The sequence below is a fragment of the Coccinella septempunctata genome, chromosome 6 (genome assembly GCF_907165205.1).
Source record: "Coccinella septempunctata chromosome 6, icCocSept1.1, whole genome shotgun sequence".
Taxonomy (NCBI): Eukaryota; Metazoa; Arthropoda; class Insecta; order Coleoptera; family Coccinellidae; genus Coccinella; species Coccinella septempunctata.
In genome coordinates, this window is record NC_058194.1 from 23,503,232 (window position 1) to 23,515,389 (window position 12,158).

At 37.0% G+C, this 12,158-nt stretch overlaps 1 protein-coding gene across 3 annotated transcripts in view; it reads right to left on the reverse strand.

The window, feature by feature from the left end:
• The window catches only part of LOC123314874 (protein neuralized), a 45,709-nt gene that overhangs the window by 6,665 nt on the left and 26,886 nt on the right, over positions 1 to 12,158 (reverse strand). Inside the window, exon 1 of one of the 3 annotated variants that reach the window (XM_044900270.1) lies at positions 7,268 to 7,562. The exons of 1 other annotated variant lie outside the window; for it this stretch is intronic. In XM_044900270.1, coding sequence (XP_044756205.1) covers positions 7,268 to 7,397 — 130 coding nt within the window. In that variant the 5' untranslated portion in view covers positions 7,398 to 7,562. Of the gene's footprint in view, positions 1 to 5,451; positions 5,660 to 7,267; positions 7,563 to 12,158 lie in introns of those variants that run through there. One more of the 3 variants, XM_044900269.1, reaches the window with a different exon arrangement.

Genomic DNA, 12,158 nt, shown 5'->3' on the forward strand with positions numbered 1-12,158 from the left:
ACAGACGGTCCTTCAAAGAGGGAAACACTTCAAGGATGTTCCCCCCAGATTTTTTTGGAACCGGAAGATGCGGTTTTCAATACTACCAACAGGTGACAACCGTGGAGTATACGGATTAAATTGCTGGATATAGTGTACGATATACATTGTATTTAATAGGGGGGTAACTCGAATATCTGAAAGTGTTTGGTTACTCAGATCGGGGTGATTGATTATTTCGTGGGAATTGTCATTTCATCCTTGCTCTACTTCCGCAACTTGCTGAAAACCTTACGAAACCGAATAATCGAGTTTCAAGATTCACCAGCAACCGACCACTTGTTCTTTTTCTACCATCGGATATAACACGCATGAATGAACGTAACTCAAGTGTGATTTACCGATTCAGCGGGAAATGCCTCGCTTTAGTTCCACTTGGAACAAAAGAACAGTGCCTGACGAATCAATCCGTAGAGTTCGAGATTGAACTCCATTTTTCAGATACTGAACGGTACTCTTCTCCGGGTCGCCAGCGTGGGAAATATTCGCTGCTTCAGTTTTTGTATAGCGAATACGCGACCAAGATTATGTTTACGAGTGCTGGCTCTCCGAGAGCTCTCCTTGAAGAGAATGCGAAGAAGGTTGCTTCGACAACCTCTGGGCTTCGCTATCAAGCGGCTTCTGCATGTTCCCAACATTCCTCTTCGTCCAAGCCCAACCAATCAATTCCAGACCAAACGTTCACTTGTTTATTACAGATAGTGGGTCCATATCTTCGGCATCGCGTCTTACTCATCCGACAACAGTATATCATTTTTCTATTTTTAGTGTTTATGAGTTTCTAGATAGCACGAGGGCCTGAGGGAATGCCAGCTGTAAGTTCCCAGCCTCCCAGGGGGCTCGCATGTGGCCCCCTTGGCGAGATCTAGGAATAACTAGACACCCCACACCACAACACCCCAAGGAGATTATCTAGTATTCCTTACCCACCCTATACGTATAACCATCACAATGGGAGCACTGGACTCTGCGCCTATTTCTAGTTCAATCTATTTCATTAACGCCTATTCAGAGGGTAATTGAGAATAATGCTTTGTACTCGTATTACGATGAAAAGACGAGAGGTTTAACTGGAAATGCTTGCACAAGGCGATATTTTGTCTCTAAGAGAGGTTTTTATATTCCACAATTCCGCTGAAAACCAAGATGGCTGAGATACAACCCCTAGAAGTTCGACAAAATTTCATTGAATTTCAAGTACGGGACTGAGGAAGGTGACTCCGGCATCGGAAAACGAAAGAAAACATATGGACAATGAATGGTTGAGTACCAAGTTCATCGGATTAGATGCATCGGGTCACTTTTGAGAGAATCATAATTGTTGTATCGTGCAATTTAGGGTGAAAAAATGTAGAAAATCGAGGCAGTTTCTTGAAAGTGCTTATGTTAGTTTTGGTGAAAAACTGCTATGATGTTTCCCCATTTCACCCCATTTTTACGACGATTGTTGGAATGTTCGAACAAGAAGTTTGTGATGCCATTGTGAAAAAATTCGTGAATAATTTAGACGAATTTTATTGGTTAAATTTTGAAGTATTATTCTATTTTTTACACTTTTTTCTTAAGTCTCTCCTGTCAGTTGGTATCGAAATGAGCCATTTCATAAAATCGTGTTAGTTACTAAAAATGATGAAAACAATTTTGTATAGGTGATTTTTGGTGAAACGCTTCTACCTTCTGTTGAAAAAAAAAGCCTCACCTTCAAATACCTGGTCAAGCCTTTTTTCCCAATATTGGTTGTTAAGTAAACGGATATTGCAATGAATACTGTAAATGTGCAACAATGAGATGAGCAGAGCTTTTTTGATGTGGTTTCCTTGAAAGCCCGAATTTGTTTGTTGAATATAGAATGATATTTCAGCTACGAGCTTGTAATATTGAAGATAAATATTTATATGCACGTACTCGGGCAGTACCTACTCATGAATACGTGAAATTTTGGGATAACTGACCAAAATATTAAGCAGGAAATGTGCATCCAGATCCCGAGAAAACTCACCATCAAAACAAGATACTGTATTCAGGTCATGAGGATCGTTTTCGACGTTAAAGTTCATTCAAGATTCGCAGATCAATGCAAAAAGAGAAATCAAGGATGTCGTCTCCGATGTTGTATATTTGCACTTACGATTATTTACGACGGTGCATCTAATGCACTCCTAGAGCGTTTCTGATTGCATCACAATTGTGAAAGCGCAATATTGATTCGCCGGCCAATTATTTCCTGAAGACATCAAAGGTCGGAGAGATCCACAGGAATTCGAATCGCTCCAGTACGGTACTACAGTGTCGGATTGCAGGAATAACTACATTCGATACGTTAAGAAACAGATCGACGGTCACAGTGCCTGATTAATTTGAATATTGATGGGAATTTCCATTAGCGCTAGGTTTAATTAATGTCGATATTATGCAACACGCGATTTCCGCAGAAGCGGATAAGAAGCTGAAGAATATTGGAGTTACACGATCGAATAAAACTGTCGGGTGTGTGGGACGCTTTAGGCGACGTTTTTCACGGATGAAGAAAAAATGGACAGTGATTGATCGGACCTCACGATGACCAATTCGGCTTGAAGGCGATTGAAGTGACTGCGAAAATCAAAGCTTATTGTATGCAATGATGATCCATCAGAAGTTTTTATTGTAGCCCATACGTTTTACTATTCAATGAGGCGGTTCTGTGGTAGAACATCAAAGTAAAAGAATATCTGTGGTCGATGATTAATGAGCGGAACGGAATCACGATGAAGAAACCAAGGAAATCATTCGAAGTCCATGAAACGATCAACTAATTGATTACAGAATGAAAGAAATACCTCCAAACGTGGAATTCGGTTAATGTTCTAATTTTGTTGTGTTCTAATTCAGGTGTGGAAATATCTCAACCGAATTTCCAATAACAATAGGGAATACTATTTCTGACGAAAAAGATGTATTTTTTATGGAATATCTTTGAAACGTCACATTTTGAAATAGCCATTTCAAGCGTTTCCCAAAAAAAATTATTTCAAGTACTTAAAATTGAAAAATAAAAATGGGTATTTAAAATTTAAAGCGTTTCGTTTCTATTGCACAAGTTGGCAACATCGACTGAAATATGCGTTGATAATAAAGGACGACAAATATACTAACTTAATGAGATAGACAAAGATGGCTGTCTGTGAGGTCTGCGACGAACGAGGAAGGTCGTAAAATTTTATGGGATTTTTATGGACGGTTACTGTTGAGGCACGCCGGTGAGTACGCGCCTTATGATGGCTGTAAATGAACAGCTGTTATTTTATAAACAAGCCATTGTTCTTTTTATTTTCCAGTAGGCGCTGTTGCCAAATCGTAAACTAGGAACGATGCGATTTAAATTTTAAAATCTCATATTTGAAGAATGATTTTGAATAGTTTCCGAGGTGCATTTGAAAAATTCATGAATGAAACTCATAATTATTCAGTTCAAAATTGCATATGCTGTGATAATCCAAATTGAGGAGAATTCCCCATCAACTGAGGACAGAATGGATAAAATTTCAACTTTAAAATCTTTGACTATATACGAATTTCATGAATTCAGGTGTTATTCACCTTGTAAATATGTACTTTTATGTTTCATTAAATTTTTTTTATTCCATTCAATCAATTTTCGAGAAAAAGCATTTTTGTTCATTCCAAGCTTTCAATTTGGGAAAAACAAAACTGTAGTTGAGACCGATCTTTACTTTTTTTTCCTGTCGACGCTGTATCCGGTAACTTCAACATCCTGCGGTTCTTCGGACCGGTAACGTTTCTAGGATATTTATACCGAATGCCGTCCTCAAATCGCTGCACCTTGTCGTTTCTATACACACCTGGATGCGCTTCGTTGCCGAAAAACGCGAACCGTAAAAAAAAGATCATACGCCGAGAGCCGGGACTTTTCACAACGAGATGTGGCGTAACTTGATCTGATTAATACGAGTAGATAGGAAAGGTTGAATTACTTCTAGGAGAATTTCCGATATCCAATACTCGAGAGAAGTTTTCTACGAGTTTCGGCCAATTTTCTTCCTCCTGGTTGTGAACATGACAACAAATGCCATCAACTACAGAATAGGGAGTACTCCTTCTGACGAATCTTTGAAACGTCACATTTTGAAATAACCATTTCAACCGTTTCCCAAAAAAATTGTTTTAAGCACTTTAAAATGAAAAATAAAAATGGGTATTTAAAATTCAAAGCGTTTCATTTCAATTGCACAAGTTGGCAACATCGACTGAAATATGCCTTGATAATAAAGGACAACAAATACATCATCTTGATGAGATAGACAAAGATGGCTGTCTATGAAGTCTGCAACGAACGAGGAAGGACTAAAAATTTTATGGGATTTTTATGGCCGGTTGCAGTTGAGGCTCGTCAGTTAGTACGCGCCTGTAAATCAACAACTGTTATTTTATAAACAAGCTGATCGGACATTTTCTAGTAGGCGCTGTTGCCAAATCGTAAACTTGAAACCAAGCGATATGAATTTTAAAACCCCATATTTGAAGAATGATTTTGAATAGTTTCCGCGGTGCATTTGAAAAAATCATGAATGAAACTCATAATGATTCAGTTTAAACTTGCATATGCAGTGATAACCCAAATTGAGGAGAATTCCCCATTAGGCCATCCTTTAGAAGTAGCTCGGCAAATCAAGGATTGAAGGGTGCAGTTTTTCGAGGAAAATTACAAGGTATCAGTTCTCAAATAAAAATTAAGTTCAGGGTGTGTACTGGAGATTTTGTCAACTGAAACATTTTCGTATGTGAAGCAGAAATATAGTGCTGCCCTAACTAATCTTTCCAAAATTTCGATTAGCCCACATAGCAGTCCTTCAGGAGCAATGGATTCAAAATACAAAAAATTCACGTGGTAAATATTCGATGATCATTATCGTTGCTACTGTAAAATATGTATTTTTCTCTATCCATATACAAGGCTGTGTCAGAACCACTTCTGCCACTTTAAAGAGGTTGCCACTGCCCTACAGCAGATCGTAGAATCCTCCCAATCTCACTCGGACAAAGTGAAAGATCGAACTTTATTAGAAGTAGTCATCGATAACCGATGATGTAGAAAGTGTCGAATCCTTGTCTACACGGTACTGGAAGCGTTGTGGTGCTACTGTACCGTGGGAACCTTAATGGTCGTGCTGCGTTCTCAACTTACGATTTCACAGGTAAAGCCTGTTTGTTTATCGAGAACGGGGATTCTTCTACGTTGAGTAACGTATGGGAACGGATTTATTTGTATATTAGATGGCATCGTGATGTAACTGACAGATAAATATTGATGACATATCAGTCCTGCGATCTTTAGGGTCCCCATACGTGAATCAATGCTTGAAGGGGTTATTCCTTTTGACTCCCAGTTGGCAATAACAGCTTGGAACTTACGTAAAAATACTGCAGAATGACTGGAGACTCGTGGAGCAGGATTGCGTGCGATTCCTCTCAAATACGACACAATAACAAGAGTCACGAACAACACAGCAAACACCGGAAACAGAATTCTCAATAAATAGCTCGAAATTGCGAAAGCCAATCCAAAGAGATTCAAGAACAATAAATTTCCCAACAGAATCAACATTTTAAGTGATGCTTCTAGGGTTATTTTTGTACGTTTGCAATTCGAAAAGTTATGGCTGTCGTAAAACGGACCTCTTGTTATCATTAATTCGATTATAGTACCTCCGTTTGATTGGGAACAATTGGATCGAGGATGCGATGCGTCCAGAATGTGGGTTTATCGCTTTGTGCTTCGCCCACAACTTTTTTCGAATCCTGGAGAAGTAAAAGAGCGAGAAGCTCATAAATTGGATTATGTCCAGTTTATCTGTGGGAAAAATCACAAGATGTCCTTCGAAATTTCAACTTCCGTAATGGCGGCGTTTCCTTGTGATCTGTCAAACAAATTGACAAATTGATTGGGATTAAAATATTTGGGTGGAGGGAAATTTTTCCAAAGCCTCTCTAACTGCCTTGTTATACATTTGTAGCGATGTTCTGTTATCTTCAGCGAAATGAATTGCTCACATCCGCTATTGATTCTCAATGATTTATGCTAATGAAATTCCCACAACGAGATTGGAATATTAACGAGGATTTCGTTTATAAGTCTACGTACAAGTATTGCATTATAGAAAGCAGTACGTAATCGAGACTCCACCGTGGGAAACAGAAGGAAATATGGGTCATTAACTAATTCATTCCTATTTCTCATGGAACTTTATCCTTTTTCGATTTCTTGTCCCACTTAAGCATTTATAACATGTTAGAGCGGTAACTTTGAAGTTAAGAGATGAAGTTATACTAGCCAATTCATCCCTTTTTGTAACAACTAAAAGTTTTATTGCCTAGTTACTGAAATGACAACATAATAAAGGACTGAAATCCAAACAGCAGCATGTGGGTTCCACGTTCAAACAATAAACAAGAGCTATACGGTAGTTATCCGTTAATCTAACAACCAACATCCTTTTTCCGTTCTTCAAAGAGTTCCGGGTAAGATAAAATCGAGTTTTCTCATCGGATGAACAGTAATCGGAAGTGTTTTATGTGTGAGCGATATAAACAGTTATCAGCAAGGACAGAAACCGACTTATCTGAACAATTTGGATATTAACGGTTGATGACAGATGAAGGCGTCATAAAACGATCATTTGATCCGTGAGAAAATCGTTTAGTAGATGATAGCAATGTAGATTTAACGAATGGATCTTCTTACGTAACCCTTGTAAGGGAGAGACAGAAAGAAGGAGGATATCCTGTTGGATATAAACATGTAGGTAACTACATGCGCTTCCCAAGCCCTAAAACCGTTAAGACGGTTACAATGTTAGATATGGCTCCTGATACGCTATAATCCATTGGGTGGGTATTCATAAATTAGTATTTTAAACTATGTTTTCATTGAAACACTGGCAGCACAAATCGATACTCCCCTAGAAACGAAAAACAAAAACAAATCAGGCTAGGTTCCCTGATATCTTTCCTCGACTATTTAATTCCTCCAGATCATCGGAGAGGCCATTTAGAATATTTTCAACGAAAAATAAACAAAGCTAAAAATATAAGTAGGCCGATACCAGCAATATGAGCAAATTTTACATTAACATAAACAACAGCACAACAACGCCGTGTAATCGATAGAGATCTCCCGTCCAGATTTGTACCGCCAGGTATCGATTTAAACGAATACATTTCCACTGACCTAGTCCCATGCGTCGCTTGATTTTCTTCAAGACCTTCATTTTCCTTTTGAGCGGCGAGAACAGCGAGTGACTTTTCACGGGGTTATCAGCTTTGCAATCGCAAGGCTTTTCCGGTTCATGTATCCCCATCAAGTAGAAGAAACGGTAATGTCTATTATACACAAAGTTAGCACATTTACTATACACTTATTCACGAAAAACTAACCCGATTAACGGCCCTAAACGCGGTTGCTGAAAGAAGACAAGAGTTAGTCAGCGCACCTCTTGGCTGTCTAGACTGAACTGAAGCGATATTGGATTCGGCTTTGGGATGAAACATAGCTCATGATGGGGTGGTGGGGGGATTCCAGCTGCAGCCACGAGCCTTCGACCAATCGGAAGGCTGCCACACGCCTGATGGTGACTTAACAGCCGGCCACGACAGATGTGTCACTTATCACTATAAGATATACCTGTGTTTACTTTATGTATTTCGGCTACAGTTTCTTGTAATTATTGGATTCTTCACTCAGAAATTTCCCCCATGGCAATTTCGTGGCTACCACTCGAATTTTTATTAACTTTGACTTATGTCTGTGAAAATCATTACAAGACGCGTGGTGCTTCAATGGGGAAGTAATGACCTTATAGTATCCACCACTAGTACCTGATTTTCACCCAACACTTGATACCCGAAACTGCCAAATAATTTCAATCACATCTCCAGTGAAGCTATAGGGCGATGCATCACATACATATATACAATATACATATATATGCAATAAAATGCATTAATGCATAAACGCAGACTTCTTCTTCTTCTATACTTTATCTATGTGACTGGTTGATAACCATCTACACATGAAACAAATCCTGGGTTTTTAGAATTCTACTGTTGTTGTAGGACAGAATCTTCACAAGGGTCAATCAGTTGTCTTTCAGTGAGTACAGTTTTTTGGTCCACTAGAATTTCTTCTGAGTACTTAACAAGAAAAAGGCCACAATAGAAAGTGCATCATAGAAGTAAAACAATCAATCTTCATTTTTGAATGACCTCAGATTTTTTTTCTGTTGGTAATTAATTTTTTCAGACTCACAATTTCAAAAACAAGGGCACATGCTACTCAAGAAATTACAGTTTCTACTATAGACTCTACTACACTTACACACTCAGTTGTCACAAATTATCAGTTATGTCTTTGAGTGTTCATAATACATAATAACATAGGTACAATACTCAATGGTATTGTACTATATTTCATTTCGATTTTTTTTAAATATACGGCATATATCTTTGAACATCAATATTCGATTAACAAATATAATTTTTTGTAATTCAGCTATAGTTGTGTTCGCATATGCATATACAGTTCGGAACTGGACAGAGCAGATGAATTTATTGAACTCTCGAATAAATCTGCGATAGTTTTGACCAGTTCGGAATCGGTTCCAAACTACACGTGATCATAGAATACCCTTAAGATTAGGTGAGGTTGTATTATTTGTGTTCTGTGGTTGTATTCATGATTAATAGTATCATGGTGTTGCAGAATGATTTACGAAATTTACGTTTGATGAGTATTGAAAAACAAATCCACATAGAGATTAGTGACATTGTAAATGATTTTGCTAATGCAAATGCCCAGAGTTCGAAAAGTAAATTTCTATACCTTATTTCTTGAGAATAAATGATGATTTGAAAAATCGTCATTTTAATGGGATGATTTGTCTTTATATCTCCAGATGTGTTGTTATCACGTATACTTTTCTTTTTTTACATTTTCAAGTCACCTTCTCTGTGTCACTTTGAGTACTTCTCAAACTATTCAAATTCAGTTAACAGTTGTTACCACGTCATCAACAATTTCAGATTTCGGAAGCAAAAATAGCATTCGACATTGAGTATTCTTTTTATAGAGCACCTTAATGTTGAGATACCAAATAATTATTATGATAATGAGAGTATTTATCAAGCGGTTTTCATAAAAATTTTCCGATCAACGATTTGTCACTCGATTTCTTAAACGAAATCACTGAAACCTTTTCATTTCTCAATATATTGATGAAGTAGCAATTGACAATAATTGAATGGACGTATGAAGTGTATGAACATCATAATTTGATGCGAGAATGATATTCTGATAGCGGGTTTCATAAAACTTTGATTGTCCGATTAACGGTTTGACTGTCACTCGATTAATAAAACGAAATCACTGAAACCTTTTCATTTCTGAATATATTGAAGAAGTAGCAATTGAGAATAATCGAATAGACGTATGAACATCATAATTAGATGCTAGAATGATATTCTGATTGATCATGACTGAATTATCGATTGAAAACAATTTGACGTCTATTCGTCAATCAAGCGGTGATTCCCCGATCAAGCTTTATGAAACCCGGGGTGAATGATCGTGACTAAATTATCGATTGAAAACCAATCGACGTCTATTCGTCAATCAGGCGTTGATTCCCCGATCAAGCTTTATGAAACCCGGGGAATACCTCGAGGAAAATTCGAAATTATCTCACATTTTTACAGACTCATAACGTCAATACTTGCAAGTACCCAATCATTTTTCGTTTTTGAAAACTCATCAAAATTAGATCAACTTAATCTTACCCAACTGGCTGTTAATCTTCATATCTCCTAGTTTATCTTATCCGAAATTACATCTCAAATACCATCAATAGTCGAGCAACATTTTTTTTTAATGTAATGGGGAAATGGGGTACTAAGGCAGTGACAAGAGGCCCTAAATCGATTCGAAATATCTCGGGCAATAACTCAAATTGATATACTGTGTGTACCTTCGTTCAAGATTCCATTACGACCAATTTATAGCACCCCACGCAAAATAAATAGCTTTTATTACCGTTCACTTCCATGAAGGTATTTATAGCGTCGTGTTTTCCAATTTTGGCGTAATTTGCGTAGGGGTTTGATGATGCACCCTCTACTGGGGGAAGAAGCTGGACACGTGCCGACGTCGGCATGTTAATTGGCGTTAGGAGGGGTGTCTAGTTTCAAATATTCCCGCGGATTTTTGTAGTAGGTAACTTATGGGTATTCCGACACCTAAAAATTAATGGCATCCGCACTGATTTATCCAGTATCCTGGAAAAACCCTGAGAAGCTTAAACGAAAGATGTATGCGAGGTACAGGGGTTGAATCGTTGAATGTAGTAAGGAAAACCATTCGTCAACTTGAATATTGATACCAGTCCGTATTTCGCATAAAATATATCTCATTTGAGCACCTAAAAAACATGTTTCAATGTTTGATAGAGCCTTTTCAGATGTGCGTGCTCGAGTTCAATATACAGGGTGAGTCTTTGACTCGTACTCGTATTTTAACAGTAGATTCTTGGGGTCAAAAGAAACATTTCTTTTCCATGCATGAAATTTTTTCCAAATCGGCTCGATTTGAAAGATACAGACTGTTGAAAAACCAAAAAAAAAAAAATTCTATCTAACAGACGGTTTTATCGAATGAAATGAATTTCGTAATAAAGTTTTTCATTTTTTTGAAGAATCTTTTTCGAACACGTCTTCCAGTTTTCTCATTATGACCATTACGTACCATAAAAATACCAAAAATTCAAAGAACCGAACTCTTGAAACTAACGCATCTGATGGATATTTAACGTTTTGTAAAATAGAAATATTCTTCATATTTTCTCGTAAAATGAGCCTTTTTCGAGTATTTTGATGTTCAAAAATGAAAAATATCTGTGATATTCGGAAAATTGGGTAATTCGGCTGAATGCAATTCCGTTTAAAAAATCCACAGAAGTGTAGTGTCATAGATTTAGCTCGCTATTCTTAAGGGAATTTTGTTTTTCCAGGGGTGGCATAGCTCATTGTGAAAACTTAAAAAGGCTATAGCTTTTAAACCGAGCCGATTCGAAAAAAATGGTATAGGAAAAAAAGTTTCTTTCGACCTCAATAATCTACAGTTAAAATATTTGTACGAATCAAAGACTCACCCTCTATACTGGGTGTCAATTTAAAATGATGAAGAAAGTAATAAACTTTGCTTCGTAGGGTCACATTTTATTACCCTTAAATCTTGAATGGAAACCTTGTGACACCTTGTTTTAAAGGTTAGGTTAGGTTTAAATGGAAACCTTGTGACACCTTGTTTTGAAGGTTATTCGATTGCTTATTCAAGAATACCATGCTACCCTTTATTTGTTAGTGTTCTGTTTTATACAGAAGTGACTCTGAATGTCACGAGGGGAAGAAATCTTAAGGTGTCAAAGTCTTTGGAGCGTGCTGGCCATTGAACAATATTTTTTCTATAGAATAATGGACAACTTTTCGAAAATCTTTGTACTTATGTATATTTAGTAAAAAAATTTCATTGCCTTCATGTTCGAAACTCTTGTTATCGTTATTTTTCTACGAATTTTTTATTTTTCAGAAATACCATCAAAAAAAGCTAAATGTATGGTATTTTTGAAATAACAATAGAATTACCTTGAAAACAAGGTGTCACTCAACTCCCAAGAAAAAATTATTGACTTTATAAACAAAAATTCTGTTCATTTCAACCTTGATGGTAGGTACCTACCATGCGATTTCATTTGACTAATTGAATAAATGAATCCCATTTATCCGGGACACTCTATATATTTGATGTTCTGTGATCTAGTGCAGCACCCTATGGAATTCTATATTGGTCAGTTTATCTCCAAAATAATTTTTTAAATTGGATCCAAGAGAGCTATACTGAAAAATTCATTTTCTTTTTTATCGTTTTCACCGAATCGTTTTATTCGAATGAAAAATTAATTAATTAATTAATGACGTCGGGGAGTTTCACACCGGATATTACCCATTTCCAATTTTCATTTACTCATGGAATCAGGGTGGCACCAACTTGAGCTCCTTATGGGGACAATTAG